The 18,742-nt window shown below is 34.2% G+C and overlaps 1 protein-coding gene across 3 annotated transcripts in view; it reads left to right on the top strand.

Moving 5' to 3' along the window:
- CERT1 (ceramide transporter 1) overlaps positions 1-18,519 on the top strand; it is a 115,306-nt gene extending 96,787 nt beyond the window's left edge. For 2 of the 3 annotated variants that reach the window (XM_036020430.1, XM_028508356.2), the window contains 7 exons: positions 3,428-3,523; positions 6,231-6,363; positions 7,238-7,308; positions 9,835-9,963; positions 10,513-10,642; positions 12,001-12,137; positions 15,426-17,914. In XM_036020430.1, coding sequence (XP_035876323.1) covers positions 3,428-3,523; positions 6,231-6,363; positions 7,238-7,308; positions 9,835-9,963; positions 10,513-10,642; positions 12,001-12,128 — 687 coding nt within the window. In that variant the 3' untranslated portion in view covers positions 12,129-12,137; positions 15,426-17,914. Of the gene's footprint in view, positions 1-3,427; positions 3,524-6,230; positions 6,364-7,237; positions 7,309-9,834; positions 9,964-10,512; positions 10,643-12,000; positions 12,138-15,425 lie in introns of all 3 variants that reach the window. The other variant, XM_036020431.1, reaches the window with a different exon arrangement.
- The last annotated feature ends 223 nt before the right edge of the window (positions 18,520-18,742 follow it).

The following is an 18,742-nucleotide window of genomic DNA, read 5'->3' as shown; positions in this document are numbered from 1 at the left end:
TTCTATCACAGTAGTTAATGCTATATATGGTATTTTGTAACCAGCTTTTTTAAATGTATAGTTAGGCCCATCTTCCCATCAGTAAGTAAAGGCCTTATCAGTTTATGGATATATAGATACTGGGTTTACCTTCTCACCCAATATTGAACATTTAGTTTATTTTCGTTTGTCTCTATTATAAGTAGTGCTACATAGGCATCCTTGTATATACAACATATTTGTAAACTTAATTATTTCATTATACTATATTTCTAGAAGTAGAATTGTTGGGACAAAGGTCTCCACATATATGAATTTTTACATTAGAATACCAAATCATTAAAAAAGTTGAATAAGCTATATTCCCGGTCAGTTTTCACTGTTATTAATGTGGAATATTATAATTCAGTTAATTTTTGTCATTCTGATATACTAAACATGGAATTTTGGTTCTTGGATGTTTGGACTATTTATGTCCTTGGTCATTTTTCTCTTTGGTTAACAGTACACTGTTAACTTTTTATTAATAAACTGTTCTATCCAACACATCTCTTTTTGACTCTGTAACTGTAATAATAAACATAGAAGAGATCTGAGCTGTGTTTGAGTCCTCATAGATTTATCTTTGTTCAGTAGAATTTTATTCATTACAATTTTGTTATCAAAAAACAGTTTTCTATTAAAACTACTATATTAGGAATGTTAGGAAAATTCAGTTAGACACCTTCCTAATATGGCATACTGTAAGTGAATCAAGTGTAGGGTGAAAGAAAGGATTATAATTGGAGTGCTATCACTCCTTATTTCAAATATGTTTAATCTCCAGTTTGTTTTTTTTATAGTTCGTTTGGTATGAAGATGCTGTGTGTGTTAGCTTGCCATTTTCATCTCTAGGCCCCAGAAAATCAAGAGCATGATTCCTGAAATTATGCTTAGTCTAATTAAAATTAATACTTTTAATAAAAGTTTAATACTATTAAAGCAGGGAAAACCTACTACAGTGATTTTGGCCCAGTCTCTTTTTTTTTTTTTTTAAGTAGCAACAGGATTTACTAGTATATGAAATTTTGAGCCTAATAAAATGGTAACTTTGGCTTGTGTTTATTCTTGTCATCCAACTTCATGGTCCCTGATTTCCCACTTACTCTGTTATACAGAGTTACAAGTGAAAGTGACTGGTCATGAACACCCTAGTCACTGCTCCTGCCGTAAGATCAGCTACTTAGTATTTTATTGCAGTGAACATAAAATTCATTAAAATGAGATTCTATCTCTCCTCTTAATGTTATTACCTAGAGGAAGATACTTGGATAAAGATTTCTTGATGAAGGCTTTGCAGAAGTGGTTACTACAATAATTGAGTATTTCTTTGATTTCACAGTACAACACTGAATACATCTGGTTTTTTTCTTTATTGGACTTTTTCAAGCCTTCTTAAGTCAAGGAAGTAGATAGATAAGAGCAGGAGACTGAGAAATTCCATAGATAGACACAGTGATAACTGTGATAGGAATACTATTTTTTTCATCTGTCTAAAAGGACAATGTTAAGTGTGCTTGCTCTACATTATTTTAACTTATATTATCTCCTGTCAATTTATATTTATAGAATCTGGTTTCTTTTGGACCAAAACAAATCATTTTTCAAACTTTTGAAATTGCTAATTCAGGAATAATCTCCCAAACAAAAACACAATTACCTGCATAATTTTCAGCAAAAAGCTAAATGGCACTAAATTTTTAAAAACAGAACTCCTTTTGTTTTTTAATGGAATAAAATCCTGGAAGAGGGGAGGTTAGAGGGTGAAGGTATTGAGGAAAAAGGATTCGTGGACTTGGACAACAGTGTGGTGATTGTGGGGGAAAAAGGGGATATGAGAGGACTAAATGGTAATGGGAAAAAATACAATTAAAAATAAAAATAAAATCCTTCACACTTTTTCACAGGTAGTCCATTAGAAGTAGGGCTTCTTTGGGGGAGGTATTTCTTTCTGCCTCTAATCATATAATAAATATAGGTGTTCTTAACTTCCAGTGTCTGACATAAAAAGTACATATTCAAATCTAAAGATTTTTAAGATCTTAGAATCTAGAATGGGTAAAAATTCCTCCAAGTCACGATGTATGAGACACAAAGAACAAGGCGGTGCTACTGCAGTGTTTAATTTATGAATACTGACTGGGACTGTCTTTGTTCTTCTTACTTTGAGAGAGAGCTACATTTTTAATGTATTCGTCACTTGGAATCCCACATCAGTCATCCTTACCTTGTAAAAGCGTATTTCAGTATTACAGGGGCACTCGGATTTTTCCAGGCAGCCCCTGAAGTTATGTTTTCTAATCCAGGCTTTGTGAAGTTATTAGTAACACTTTACATTTTCTCTCAGGTCTGTAACCCAACACCATTCACGATGTTTTGAATATTATGTACTTTATTTTGAGAAAATAAAGTACTATGTTAGTGTTTAGTACAAATACAGATTTTAGAAACTCAATTAAGGAGACACTTAAAGCCACCTGCCTTCAGTAATCAAAAATGCATCCTGAGATCCAGAAAGCTTGATGTAGTAGAAGTACATGTCACAATACCATATCAATAACATACTTTTGTATAGAAAACTCATATCCCCAGGGTTAATAATTTTAAGAGTTTCTGCCCTCAACTATTAATTTTGTATTTAAAAGATTTATTTCAAAATATGTAGAAACCTGGTTCTTGGTTTTTACCCCTAGTGAACACAATAGACTTGACGTAAAGTGTAAGTAAACAGTCGAAGTATAATATGCATATTTTTCAGTTCTTTTATGCCTTTTCTAATGTATTTGTTACATAAAACAATATTATGAGTAAAAGATTAGAAAATAAAGCTTAGAAAAAGTGTCTTTTCATAAGTCGTAAAGGAGCCAGTTCCTTTAGAGACAGACAATCTTTATCATTTCAGTGAAAAAACAAAAGTTTTATCACTTTCTTTAGGGAAATCTTGGTGTATAATGAACTTTCTAGTATCTCAGTGTAATCTTAAAGACAGAAACACTGGCCTAGGTGGTCCCTTCATGCTTCTTTTATCCTTAGAGTTTAATGATTTTATGCTTTAAGGAAGCGTTCTAAGGAAGTATTTATGGTAAAGGAAGGAATATTTTTTTCAGAAAATGCTTATTTTGGTCACTTGGCACACATTAGGTCTGGTATACAGTGTGTTGTTGGATTGAAGCATCTTACTTCCCTGCCTTTCTCCCTTCTGTCATTAACCTGGTTATGATGGTATCTGGAATGTGAACTAAACTCTCCAACACTATTTAAAACCTACTAACCATTGTGCATTTGATTGCTCACCTTTCTAAGAATAGCATTTCTGAAGTGAAGTAAACTGAGTACCATTCTGTTTTAGAGATTATGTCATACCTATTAATTGGAGGTGGATTCTTACAGCTTTATTTTTTTTTTCAAGGTTGAAGAAATGGTACAGAACCACATGACATATTCATTACAGGATGTAGGTGGAGATGCCAATTGGCAGTTGGTTGTAGAAGAAGGAGAAATGAAGGTAATTTCCAGTGAAACGTTACAAATTGCTAATTGCAACTCTATTACAGTCTTACTTTTAAACAAATTATTACATATGATCAAAGAAGTACCACATACTGAGAAATAAAATGTCCTTTTGCTTCCCTTGTTTAGCTTGTATATAATTTCTTTATGATCATATCTATGCACAAACCGTTCTGTTTTGCTTAGGTCATGGAAAAATAAAATTTTGTGGTTTAGATATGAAAAGTCACAATTAGCTGATAGCTCTCTATTTGGATCTCTCTCTCCCTCTCTTTTAACTGTGCTAAACATTGTGCCCAGATGTCACTTTGTATACCCCTGTTTGGTCTATACCTCATTTCTTGTCCTTTCCTTCACTACCTTTTTTTGGTATTTGGACATTGGTTAGCTAATGTTCACATCCCTAAACACAAGAGACAGAATAAGAGCAAGGGCCAAGAAATCAGAGATTGATTGAAAAGCAGCAGCATTGAGCTTTGGATTACCCCACAACAAAGACACTGCTAAAGAAAAGGAGAGGTTTAATAAGATTCCCTCCAAGCTGAAACTTTAGTTGGGTAAAGAGGATACTGACATTTAAAAGACGGTATGACTTGGCTCCATCTAATAGTGTGCCTAATAAAGAATACATATGAAAAGTGGAAAAAAGCTGGAAAAGGAGGAGAACTGATTCAAAAAATTCAGTTGTTTCACACTGAGGAGAAGCATTTGAACTATGTCTGGATATGGAAAAAATGTGAACAAAATTAAGGCAAGGGCATTTTAGACAAACACAGCAAGCAAAAACTTGAGAGCTGATTTCTTTTTTTTTTTAATTTTAAATTTATTTTCCAACTATAGTTTACATTCAGTATTACTTTGTATTAGTTTCAGGTGTACCCACCTGGTACTGAAATACATAGTTATTACAATATCCTTGACTGTATTCCCTATGCTATACTTTACATCCCCATGACTATTTTGTAACTACCAATCTGTGCTTCTGAATCTCTTCTCCTTTTTCACCTAATCTCCTAACCCTTCTCCCCTCTATCAGCCATCAGTCTCTTCTTTGTATCTGAGTCACTTTATATTTCATTTGTTCATTTATTTTGTTCTTTAGATTCCACATATAAGTGAAGTCATATGGTATTTGTCTTTCTCTGTCCTAACTACTTTCACTTATTGAAAGCTAATTTCTTATTCAAAAGATTTGTATAGACTGTGTTAACCAGAATTATTCTAGTAAATGGGATACAGTGATAGATATTGGAATTTCTGCTCCTTCTGAATAAAGAACAAATTAAGAAATAAGATAGAGGAGACTTGCAAATGAAATACCAAAATGTTATGATTCTTATAAGCTGATTTGGTTATAGAGAGGCCAGCTGTCATGGGGTCTTGCTAACATGTTATCTGTAAGCATAATGTTTCCGACATGCCTGGGTGATCACAGACCTTCCCCACAAGAGCAAGCCCTAAAGCAGACCAGGGTGCATGTTCTCTACAGAAGAAGGGATTGAGCCAGACCTGCTCGCTGTCCCTCTATACTCATCATTCAGATAAGTCGCTGTTTCTCCCTCTAGGAAGGTTCCAGGAAGTGAAGGGACTAAGTAACAGAAAGTAAGTTCTTCTACAGCCCACAACATTAGAAAGAAAGAAATTGGGGTTGGATTATGGGCAGTATAAAATAACCAATTAAAGAGAATATTCTGTCATTTGTAGCAATAGGTTAGTCACTACAAAAAGGAACACTTTCAAAAGATTAAACTGATAGGGAATAAACAGGAGACCAAGAAAACCACTTGAGAGAGTCAGGTACAAGATGATTAAAACTTACCTAAAAGGGTAGTAGAAAAGTCAAGCTGTTGGATGTCTTACAGAAGATTAGTAATAAGCTTAATAGCTATGTGAAGTGTGAGAAAAGGAATCAAAAGTCGAAAGAGTTCCAGTTTAGCTAACTAGGAAAATAGCAGTCCCAATAACAAATAAATAAGCATGTGGGAGAAAGGAGTTTGGTGAGATTGTAAAAAAAGAAACTATATGTGAAATGTCTAATAGTATCTGACCCCATAGGCACTCCATAAATTGAGAGTTGCTTCTCCCTATGATAACATGTTTATTCACTTGTCAAACTTATTACTTAGTTCTCTAAATTTTGGAATAATTAATTGTAATCAGCCTGTTAAATATACAGCCTCAGTACTTAAAGCAAGAGAGTAAAGATCTTTATTCCATTGTAACTTTCAATCATCAATTCAACAAATAATTGCTTTACTGTGTTTCACATACTGTTCTGGATGCTAGAGATGTATCAGTGGAACAAAGCTGCCTAAGTCAGCATCCCTAAGGAGATTATGTATTAACCAGGCTTATTTCTCCTCTTAGCAATGTCAAACAGCCTTTGAGAATGTTCAGTAAATAATGCCTGGTTTAAATTGATATATCTATTTTTTTAACAGCTCATGGTAATTATTTATTACATACATATTTTTCGTAGTTAAAGTTTACCTTGGGTTTGTAGTTTTAAATATTTTTTGTGTTTATATGTTAATAATCTAAAATTTTAAACTTACTTTTAGAAGAATATTTATGTTCCATAAAGAGATTTTCATAAATAAAATCCTAAAATGCTGTTAAATTTAAAAACATGCTTTCAAGTTTGTACTTTAGGAGTTTGATTTTTATTTTTTTAAACAGGTTTTTAACTATGTCCTATGTAGGTATATAGGAGAGAAGTAGAAGAAAATGGGATTGTTCTTGATCCTTTGAAAGCTACCCATGCAGTTAAAGGAGTTACAGGACACGAGGTCTGCAATTACTTCTGGAATGTTGACGTTCGCAATGATTGGGAAAGTAAGCTGCTGTCATTAATATATTTAAATATAATTACTGTTTTTAATTTAATAGCAAATCCAACCTAGTTTTCTGCTTATAATCTCTAGTTTACAAAATGAGTATAGAATATATCTGAAGAATCATATAGGGAACTAATAATGCTTTACATTTAAATAGAACTTTTCACAGTATAAAATTCTTCTTAGTATATTGTACCATTTAATACCCCAGCAATCCTGCATTGGTAGGTAATGAAGTAAAATTTACATAGGTCAAGTGATTTGTCAAGGCCACAGAACTAGTTAGTCGACAATCCAGGACTAAAATTAAGGTTTCTGTTTTATCTACTTTTTTCCTAGACTATTTTGTTTTCATGGTGAATCCTAGGTGAGTCCTGCTGTGGTTTATTTAGCTACTTTGGCATGGGCTTTCCCTTGGGCACCACATTGCATAAATAATGCTTCTGAGCATCATGAGATGTATACCAGTGGCAGTTTGGTATTCTTTTTGCATACAGTAGTCACCTGAGCCTAGATAGAACAGTTTATTCAGCTTCAGTAAATTGGGGATTATAGGGAGAGGTTACAGCATCAGGGAATAACTTGTGCTTCATAATGCAGTATGATTAGAATTAAATTGCTTCTTTGCTATGGAAACTAAAGAGTGGGCCAAAGAAAATGTGATTTGCCAGTGGTCAGGTCTCACAGCACCATCTGTAGCCCTAATAACTAGGTATTGACTACCTTCAATGTCAGCCTAGCTCAAGTGGGGCAGAATCCTGTTTATTCTACAATAATGTTCATTTATAACTGACTTTCAGTGTAAGTGAATTAATCACATTCTAGTAAAAAGAGAATATGTCTTTTTGACTAATATTTTCTCTTTATTTTAGCAACTATAGAAAACTTTCATGTGGTGGAAACATTAGCTGATAATGCAATCATCATTTATCAAACACACAAGGTAAATATATCTTTGGTCCAAAAGGATTCCACTGTAGTTCAAACTGAGGCATAGAAATTTTCTAAAGTAAAATTGGTGGAAAATTAAATGCCAGAAAAGATCTAAAAATTTTATTAATAAATCAGGAATCCAAATATTTTTCTAGCCTATAATCTCTCTCTATAGGAGATACATGATAGTTAGTGAATATGAAAGTGAATCGTAGTTTCCTGTGATAACAATATAATCAGGAGAAAGGAAAATATGTTATTAGCCTATGTTAAGACTAATAGATGTGAAAGTGACCTTAAGTGGATTATCTGAAAGCAATGGAAAATTGCTGAGCATGACTATTGAGAGGTTGGTCATATACCAGAGTACACAGAAACATGGTCATCTAAATTGGTTCCCTTCCCTTCATTTTTTTCTCTGTTAATCTAGGTTTAAAATTTTAGAATTAATATTTATCTTACTCTGTCCTACTCTCTTCCCCTTCTGAAAATTGCCAAATAGTATTTCAAATAAAGAATAATAAAATACCCTGGCTGGTATGGCTCAGTGGATTGAGCACTGGCCTGTGAACTGAAAGGTTGCCAGTTCAGTTTCCACTTAGGACACATGCCTGGGTTGTAGGCCAAGTCCCCAGTTGGAGGCATGCAAGAGGTAGCAACCAATTGATGTTTCTCTCCCTCCCCTCCCTCACTTCCCCTCTCTCTAAAAATAAATAAAAATCTTTTTTAAAAGAATAATAAAATTAATTAAAGCCCTGGCTGGTGTAGCTCAGTGGCTTGAGTGCGGGCCTGCGAAGCAAAGGGTCACTGGTTTGATTCCCAGTCAGGGCACATACCTGTGTTGCAGGCCAGGTCCCCAGTAGGGGGCACATGAAAGGAAACCACACACTGATGTTTCTCTCCCTTTCTTTCTCCCTGCCTTCCCTTCTCTCTAAAAATAAATAAAATCTCTAAAAAAAAAAAAAAAAGATTTAAAATTTTGGAGAGATCCACCAAAAGCAATATTGTATGTTATACAGGAAATACAACAATTCAATAAGTACTTTATTCTTCTCTTTTTCAAATGATTTTTTTAATTGAGCTGAATATATGAAAATATTTGAGATTTGCCTGTATTTCTTAAGCTCAGTCTTGTCACCTGAGGCATCTTATATCTAATAACTATGAGCCATGCTTCATTTTACGTGGTAGCTGCTTAAGAAATGTGTAATAGTGAAGATTCTATTTTAGCATACAGGTTTGAGGGAGGGTCCAAGTGAAATCTAAAATTTAGTAGATGTTGTTAAAATATCAATTACTTGCCCTGTAATTTAGAATGAAAATAAATGGCCAATGATTTAGATTCAAAAGAGTGTTATTACCTTAAGATGACTGATCCTGGAAAACAATCTGCTGCAAGGATTTATTTCACCTGGTAAACAGTAGATGGGGGGAAGATTACATAGGTTGTACTAAGTTTATTTCTTAAAAATAAAACTAAAAACTACTAAAATAATTTATAAGTAACACAACTTGTTATAATTATTTGAATAAATAAATTATCCTAGCATTTTTTCCAACAAAATCCAAAAACATGATACATCTTTCTCTTTAAACTTGGCTTCTTTTTATAAAATGGCCTTAAATAGGGCTACTCATCTCCTAGTATTTAAGTTATTTGCACCTTTTAGATTTGTCTTATCATCATCTCTGTGGATTTTCATTTATTAGCTCTAACATGGCCAAATTTTCATTTATATTGGCTTCATATTCATTTCTCTGACACTACTTTGGTTGACTTCATGAAGTTTTATATCTTTAAAAGATAAACCATTTCGCTTTGTCAATGATTTGTGTTGTATTGACACTGAGTTGTTTGCTCTATTTTATACTCAGTTAGAATCTGTCACTTAACCCATGCATAGTTCCAATTCTCTGAGACCTAGGCACTGCGTCATTCCAACAGTACTTTTCCCTCATGTACCATGAAGTTTAAAGGTTCTGTCTCACTGATTGGGAATTCTTTAAAGTGACTGTGCTATCAAAGGAGCAGACTTCTTTGCCTAAAATCTTTGCTTTAAAGTCTCTGAACAGTTTAAACTGAGGTTTAACACTCTACTTAAAAACAGGACATTACCAGGGCCTATGGAAGGGGATAACAGTGTGTCTGTCATTGCTTAATGGGTAGAGTTTCTGTTTGGAAAGATAAAAAATTTTGGAAGTAGATATAGATATTGGTGATGTTTATGTAACATTGTGAATATAATTAATACCAATGAATTGTACACTTAAAAATGGTTTCAATAGCAGATAACCACAATTTTTTAAAAAAAGAAAAAATAGAACATTATTCCTTTGGTGTAATTGTTCAACAAATCCATTAACTCAGTGTTCGAAATTAATCCTTTGGTCGGTGACGTCAGGTGCTCTTCATTTAAAATTTGACATATTTTGCCTTCAACTAAGATAATTTATTGATTTACACTTATTTCTGTTAGTTCCATATTACACGAGTAAAAAGTAGTTAAGTTTTCAAATGATTTTACTTCTTTCACAGAGAGTGTGGCCTGCTTCTCAGAGAGATGTATTATACCTTTCTGCCATTCGAAAGATACCAGCCTTGACTGAAAATGACCCTGAGACTTGGATAGTTTGTAATTTTTCTGTGGATCATGACAGTGCTCCGGTAAGTACAGTGTGTAAATGTGTATAGTTGTAGAATATAAAGCTAACTATACAATGCAGTGCAAAAGTGACTAAACACATGCCACACACACACACACGGATACTAGATTTGATCATGATTTTTAGATTCTGTGTTATGTTGGCTTCATGGAATAAATAGTCCATGTGCTGTCTGAGGCACAGTGGTCATGGCTCTGACCATTTCAGCAGGTCCATTTTCCTTTGCTGCTGAGGTGAAGTGAGACAGAGCTGATGGGTAATATATGTAGACTAGTTCTCACAGTTGCCTCTCAAGCCATTATCAACTACTGGCAAAACCTCTGGTTTGTACCTCAATTTAGTTCCATTTACTACGTAATAGGAGGGAAAATCTTTCCTTGTGTTGTATCAGCTTTGCATGTGTTATTTCTTGGTATTTCCAAGATTCTGTTGGAGATTTTGATGAGTTACAGTTTCGGTGAAGCTAGTGTAAAATGAGACCCGAAGAGATTACAAAATACTGGGGTATCTGCTCTACTGGTGTTTTGTTCCTATTTTTTTGTTTTGACAGCTGAACAATCGATGTGTCCGTGCCAAAATAAATATCGCTATGATTTGTCAAACCTTGGTAAGCCCACCAGAGGGAAACCAGGAGATTAGCAGGGACAACATTTTATGCAAGATTACGTATGTAGCTAATGGTATGTATTTCACTTGTTTGTTTTTGCTACTCGGTAATGTGGGTGTTCTTAGTATGATCTGTGTGATGCCTTTTGAGTATTTATTCTTTAGATAAGTAATTTTTAATTTGGAAAGATGTGTATCAGAACTATTGGGAAACTTTCAATATACACATACCTAAAATTAACCCCAGAACTACTATATCAGAATTTTTGAATCTGGGGCTGTATAGAAAGATTGTTTTAAACCTTTAATAAACCTTGATAAAAAGTTGTAAAACGTTATATCAAGAATACTAACCTGGCTGGCGTAGTTCAGTGGATTGAGTGCGGGCTGCGAACCAAAGTATCACAGGTTCGATTCCCAGTCAGGGTACATGCCTGGGTTGCAGGCCATGACCCCCAGCAACTGCACATTGATGTTTTTTTCTCTCTCTCTCTTTCTCTCTCCCTTCCCTCTCTAAAAGTAAATAAATAAAATCTTTTAAAAAAAAAAAGAATACTTGGGGTTTTTTTTGTTTTTTAATCCTCACCCAAGGATTTTTTTTTCATTTTTAGAGAGGAGGGTTTATAGAGAGGGAAAAGTAGGGGGAAAGAGAGGGAGAAACATCAATTGGCAGACTTCCCATACATACCTAAACGTGTTCCAGCCAGGGACCAAACCTGCAACCCAGGTATTTGCTCTGACCAGAAATTGAACCCTCAACCTTTTGGTCTGCAGAACGATACCCAGCCAACTGAGCCACCAGCCAGGGCTATTCTTGGTTTTCAGAACCATTTTATTAATTTACTTAAGAGAATATATGTAGAATTGGGAATGTAAGTAACAGTGGGGAAGGAAATTTCTTACTGTCAGGCTTGCTCATTTCTGTGTCATTGATTGGTCCCTCATCCCTAATTAGTTGCTAGGTACATATTTATTTATGTCAGCCTGCTGCTGGACAGCCCTGTCGCTTTGATTCCTTATACACCCATTTTCTCCCGGCAGTAGTTTTTGAAGTCCATCTAATCAAATCCTCATATCTTCTTTATACAGGACCCTAACTGCTACTATGTTTAAAGAGACATTTATGCCTGAGCAAGTTACTATTTGATTAGAGTAGAGTTTGATGAATAAATGTGTCTCAGGTACCCTAAAATGTAGCTATACTAATATTTACATATAATTTAGGGAAGTAAGAACACTTCAGAAAGATAATAAATGCTATCTGTTCCTGCCTGGTGGTTAATATTAAGGATTAATGGTTAAAACTTTAAGAGATGCTGATTGTTCCAACATGAAGAATTTTTTAAAAGCAAAGGAACAAAATGAGTGAGTGCTTCGTGTGTATTTGGAGAATTATATCTTGATATATTTAAATTTTTTCTTTAACTCACAGTGAACCCTGGAGGATGGGCACCAGCCTCAGTCTTAAGGGCAGTGGCAAAACGAGAGTATCCAAAGTTTCTAAAACGTTTTACTTCTTATGTCCAAGAGAAAACGGCAGGAAAATCTATTTTGTTCTAGTATTAACAGGTACTGGAAGATATATGTTATCTTTTTCTTAAACTTTGTCTAACATGAGTCTATAGATATTAAAATTTAGTTAACTGTTGAAAGTAGTTTCTGTGTTTTATGATGTTCCCAGATAAAGAGTTGTAGTTTTTATAGCCTTAAAACTTACTTTTTGTCTTTCTGCTTATATTAAATAATACCTGTTTATTTAAACAAATTTTAACATTATAGAACTCAAGAATTTCAGAAGTATAAATTTTCTATATCTTTTCCTCCATTGAAATTACTGTTAGGTTTATGGTATATTCTTCTAGAATTTTATATATAATTATATACTTATATGTATGTATTTTTTATTGTCTTAAAAATATGTTTATATTTATTGTTTTGTAGCTTTTCTACTTAATATGTTTTAACTATCATTTCATATAAAGACATGCGATATATATACTGTCTCACTATATTAATATCTGTTACCTGAGTGTTGCAGAATTTATTAACTAGCCCCCATGGTAACATTTGTATTGGTTTCATATTTTTACTGTCAAGTAATGCTACATTGAACATCTTTGCACAAAGAGCAAGAATCTAATTTTCTTTAAGTCATATGTTAATATGATTCAGAAGTCAAATGTGTGCAAAGGTATATAGTAAAATTCATCCCCTGCCCCCTGTTCACCCAGGTTGGTCCCCCATCCACATACGCAAAAGTATATAACTGATATTACTAGTTTCTTGTGTATTTTTCCAGAAAAATTTTTAAAGTTTTTATTTATTTAGTTTTAGAGAGAGGGGAAGGTAGAAAGAGAGGGAGAGAACCATCATTGAGTGGTTGCCTCTTGCACACCCCCAACTGGGGACCTGGCCCACAACCCAGGCATGTGCCCTGACTGGGAATCCAACCCTCATCCTTTCAGTTCTCAGGCGGGCCACACCAGCCAAGGCGAGAGATTTTTTTTAAATGCCTGAAAAAGCAAGTACAATTGTATTGCTCCCACCCATACTCTTGTTGAAGAAAACGTAGCACACTGTACACATCATTCTGCATCTTGTTTTTGCACTCTTTATTGCCTTGAAGCTCTTCACATACAGGTGGGGAGCTTCTTTTTTTTTTTTTAAGGTGATTCAATATCTCATTGTATAGATATACATAATTCATCTAACCTCCCTTTGTAAATATTAAACTTGTTTTCCATTTTTTGTTCGAACAAATAGTGTTGCAGTTATATCCGTATGTCATTTTGCACTTGAGAGTTTATATGCAGGATAAACTAGTTGGTGAACACCACTGGCGCTGTGGGGGTTTGTGCGTTTGTAGTTCAGGTATTGCCCTCCACAGAGGCTGTAGTAATTCACCATCTCACCAGCAGTAACGTGTTGGAGTGCCCATTTCCCTGTACCCTGTCCCACAGTGGGTTAAACAAAGCTTTCTGAGTTTTTCCAACTTGATAGGTAAAAAGTACTCTCACAATACAGTTTTAATTGTATTTCTCTTATTATGGATGAGTTTGAGCATTTTTTGGTCTGTTGGAGAACGTTTGTATAATTCTGTTTCTATGAACTCTCTGTGTGTTAAATTTTTAATAGATATCACTGCAGTATAATTTACAGGCAGTAAATATATATATGAACATCCTTTCATTCTTATCTACAGTGAATGTTAGTTAAATCATTAGCTGAGAAATTTATATTCTTGTGTCAGTTTAATTAGATAAAAATATTAATAGTAATCAAATAATGAATGCCATTTTTAATTAAATTTGGTTTCTGATGCTATCTGTAGTATGTCTTTTAAAAAAAAACTCAAAAGTTAAATTTATTGTCAGATGCTAACACAAGGTTTATTGCATTGATGTCCCAGATACTTAGTTTTTCCTGGAAAAGAACTGACCTGAAAGTGTTAAACAACTTCTGTCCTTACTAATCTGAATGCTCAGTGTTTTGGTATATATAGCCTGACCTTTGAGGAATTTTCTCTCCTGGGGTATAAGTGTGTTGCATAAATGCACTATTTTTAGAATATTTTGTACTTTAGAATTGTTGTGGCTAGATTCTGGGCACATAATTTCTTATTGACTCTGTCTCTGCACTGTATTTGTCAAACCAGAAACCTGATTCCACACTGTGGCAGCAGGCTTGTGACCTTGCTTAGGTGTTCCTTCTCACAACCTTAAGATTTCTAAAAAGTTGCTGTGTGCTGTAACCAAGACCGAGCATGCAGCTCTATCTGCTTTCTCTCTTTACCTCTACCCACAGCCTTGCTAATAAAGCAGGACAGAAAATATAACCATGTATTATGCAGAAAAAAATCAGAATATAGGTATATATAGAGAGAACGTGCTCTCAACTATGTTTGAGAAGAATAGTGATTTTCTTAAACATTTGAAATATACATACTAACATACTACTATTTTATTTGGGTCAGTATTCTATTGACTGATTCTGTGTGTGTACACACTCTCTTCTTTAGTAGACCTAGAAGGATGGGGTTGAAATCCTTTGGGAAAAAAATTTACTTCTGAGGCAGGAAGGTAGCATTGTTTGTGGACCTGTGAGCATATATATAAAGATGGAAATGAAAAGACTCGTTGGTTAATACTCAGTTCACCCTTGAGTCCCACTTAAGCTCCTTTCCAACAAGGAACCAAATTCAAACTTTAACATGTGAAGAAAATCTTTGTCCACCTAAAGTAATATTTGTTTCATAACAGTTTTGGAAGATGTACATATGAAGTGGATTCCAGCATTGAAACCTTAGGAAAACTAACATTCCTGATTTTGGTGATGGAGAAATAGTAATTTTCAATAATCAGTATCATCTTTAGAGAAATTAGATAAAATTAATGATGTCCAAAGATACTAAAACCTCTTAGTTAAAATGCTTACACATTTGATGTGATCTGAGCATGTTGGTTTTCTACATTAAGTCAGGCCTCTCTTTCAGAGCTTGAGTAACATTTTAAAATTCTTGAAAAATTATATAGCATAATTTTTACTGAAGACGAAGAAGAAGGAAATGCCAGTATGTGGGGTACAAATCCAGAGACCTCTAGTTAATTCCCTTTGCTTACCTATAGCACATTACCCTTTTAAAGTTTTTCTAACTTTCAAAGATTCCTTATACTTTCTGTTCCTTCTGATGGGATAATTTTTACATTCTTAAAGTTGAAAAGTTTTTGAACAAATTTTAATAGAGAATATGTGCATTCCACAAATTCAGGGAGTGGGAGGAATCTGTTTTTGGTAGTCTTGCAGCTGTTGGTAATGATATATGGCTGAATTTTTTACTTGTCATTTTCTTTCCTACAGTGACTGAAGCAAGGCTGTGTGACATTCCATGTTGGAGGGAAAACTTTAAAAAAAAATTGAATGCTCTAAGCTGGAACGTAGGATCTCTAGCCTTGTCTATGGCCCAGCACCTTGGCCTTGTGTACAAAAACGAAGAAATACTGCAATAGCAAAGCTGAACATCTAACACTAGCTGTCTCCTGCTAGCTCTCCACACTCAGCATATAACTATAAATACATGTACAATTACATGTACATGGCTATATTTTTATTTGCTTGCTCCTAGAAGAGGAAAAAAATCAACTTTGAATCACAACTAGAAATTGATGCTTTAAGTTTTGGAAACTTTTTCAGAATTTTTAATTTAGTGTGGTCCAGCCTAAGATCCTCAGTTGTATCAGGTTTTGTGCACAAAAGAAAAGCACAGAAGTTGAACGCCCACAGGCATACGCTTTCTGTGCGCCAGCTGCCTGGATGGGGTTCTCATTTCAGGCCTGCAGTTAAACCTGTTTCCAGAATTTTTTTTTTCTTTTTTGCTTTGCATAATCATAGAATTTGTTGCTGCTGATTTCTGTAATGATTCATGTTGTCATGAAAAGTGTCTCTTAATGACTGAGGGCTGTCAATAACCTGTGATTTTTTTGTTTTTTCCGTAGTCTTACTCCCATGAAGAACTTTGGTTCTGATGGAGAAAGAAGGAAAAGCTTTATTTTTTTTTTCTTAGCTATCTTTGTATTTCCTGTATTTTAAGTTGTACACTGTTGTGCTACAGACTTTTTTGTTTGTTTGTTAGAAACACAATTTGGCAATTCCTAAATTGGTTCTTTCTTACCTTCAAACAGAAACATCTGTGCAAATCTTATGGGTATAAACTGCTTTCTGGTAAAATGAACGGGGTAAAATGAGCTTACATTTTTATGAAATTTGTGAGAGAATATACAGTTATTGTGAAAGCAAATCAGACGGATTTTGACCCTTTGATTCAATATTTGTAGTATTCAGTAACAGGTATGGGTTTTTTTTTTTCTAATCTGGGTTAGTTTGTAAAAGATGTTGCAAGACATGCCTAGAAAATGTGAGCAATGTCCCTATTTGCCTCTTGATCAGAAACTGCAGCAGAGCAGTGAAGGACTCCCTGTGAAATTCTTTCCTTCGTTGCTATAAGAACGTAAATGTATAATACTTTATTTAGTTTTATTAGTTTCTGGCCTCTGATAAAAACCTTGAAGCATGGAGTTGAGGCAAGGAATTTTACTCACTGAAGTAGAAATGACTGCCCACTTCAAAATCTTCATTATGTTTATACACAAATGTGCTTACATAAGTTAGAGGCATTTTGTAGATGCTTTTCTGACTTGTTCATCTCTGTAGAAACACAGAAATCAGATCCATTTTGTAAAGCAGAAAGTCATGTCACGTGGAACATGTCTTGTATATATTTCATACATGGTAATGGAGTCTTAATGATAAATGCAAGGTGATAATTTAATGATGGGATTAGTCTGATCACTTAATATGCACAATCCTGGAAGTGAATTACTTGCATCAGATATAGTGCTATTTATTATTCTGTACAGAGAGAAAAATACATATAAAACATATGCTTAACATTACATGCACGTGGATTTCATGCTCCATAAATCTTTTCTATTTTTAATTTACCTTTCTCTAAATGATGTGCATGGACTATGCCTTATTATAGAAAAATGCTGTTCATAATTGGACTATGTGGAAAAGTGCCTATGGTGGTAATGCTAGTCAGGCAAACAACAAATTATCATATCAGTTTACTACATCACCATTTAACATTTTGTATTGTGATGTTTAAAAAAAGAAAAGTTTATACCTCAGATGTGTACTTTATTTTACAATCAGCTGTGGGCTGGGGTGTGGGAGCATGGGAGGGTTAGGGAGGGAAGGTATATTCACCATAAACACTGATGGGAACCTTCAAAAAAGTTCTATATGCCCACTATAAATATTTCTTTGTTTGCCATTTTTTCTGGTAACTATCATGAACACAGGCAAGTAACTCATAACTAAATTGGATAGCTTTATTTTACAAAGGTATGGAAAGTTTACAAAGCAGTATCTAAATCTAATTATCGTTTGTTGCATTTGCACTAAATGTTAATGATATACTTTTGCAGTTTATTCTGTAAATAAAATGATTACACTAAAATATTTGTATTAAAAAAGAAAAAAGATACGTTTTACCTTTAGATAATTACACTGGTACTTCACTAGAGTTAATCCTGTCCAACCAGATACACAAATTAGGAGAATGTGAAAAGAATTTAAAAGCGGTCAAATTTTAGAGAGGTGCTAGCCCTTTAGACAGTATTCAGACCCTCTAGAATTATTTCCATATGGCGAATTCCTGCATACTCTGAATATACATGATGTTTTCTCATCCAGTTATTTCCTACTTCTCTTCCCCAAGCCAAAAAAAAAAAAGGATCTTTTTACTCTCTTTTCTACTCAGTTACCCTTTTATACTGCAATAGAAACTTTAACAATATTGGTGATGAGGGGGTTTTGTTCCCTGAGTGAGAACACAGTGTTTTAGTTAGAATGCAGGACTCCCAATTTGGAGGGCAGGGTCATCCTAGCAGCTCTGAGTTCGGGATCGCCAGACATATAGGGGCAGCCAGAGCAAGGAGGGGGATGGCCGGGAGAGGTGTAAGAGTCAAAGTAAGGAAAATGAGGAAAGGGTTTCCCATTTGTTTGGTGTCATCAACTAATCTCTACACCTATACAACATCAGTGTCAATTGCAATTGAAAATTTTTAGTTGGGATGAGCTGGGTCTCTTGTGAAATCGTGCTGGTTATCTTCAAGTTTATCAGTTGTTTGTCCAATTAAACACTTTAACCAGTATTTAGTCCAGGTTGTACAGATGATGTATTTGAATTCTTGTCATTGTTCATCCACAAACTCAAAACATAATCATTTTAAAGTATCTTGGGAGTGTATAGAGTGTAACTATTCTATAATAACTTTATGATCCTGATGATGTTTTTAAAAAATAATAAAAGTTGGATCTTCCATGTTACAATCACAAAATTAAAACCAGTATTTAAATGCAGAAAAGTATTAAAATATTATGGACAAAATGTGCTTGTTTTGGTTGTTTTTCTTAACCTCCAGATACTGCCCTACATAATTCTCTTAAGTTGTCAAGAGCTTGAAATACTCCAAGAGCTTGAAGACACTCAGTGGTCTTCATACTGCAGGTTGTAACCCAGTTAGGGATCAAGAAAACTGTTAATGAGTTGTGACCTGATTCTTTTTTAAAAGCAAAATAGAACAATGGAATAATCAAGTACATAAAATGTA

Source organism: Phyllostomus discolor, chromosome 3, assembly GCF_004126475.2.
Source record: "Phyllostomus discolor isolate MPI-MPIP mPhyDis1 chromosome 3, mPhyDis1.pri.v3, whole genome shotgun sequence".
NCBI lineage: Eukaryota > Metazoa > Chordata > Mammalia > Chiroptera > Phyllostomidae > Phyllostomus > Phyllostomus discolor.
This window is presented reverse-complemented; position numbering and strand designations above follow the sequence as displayed.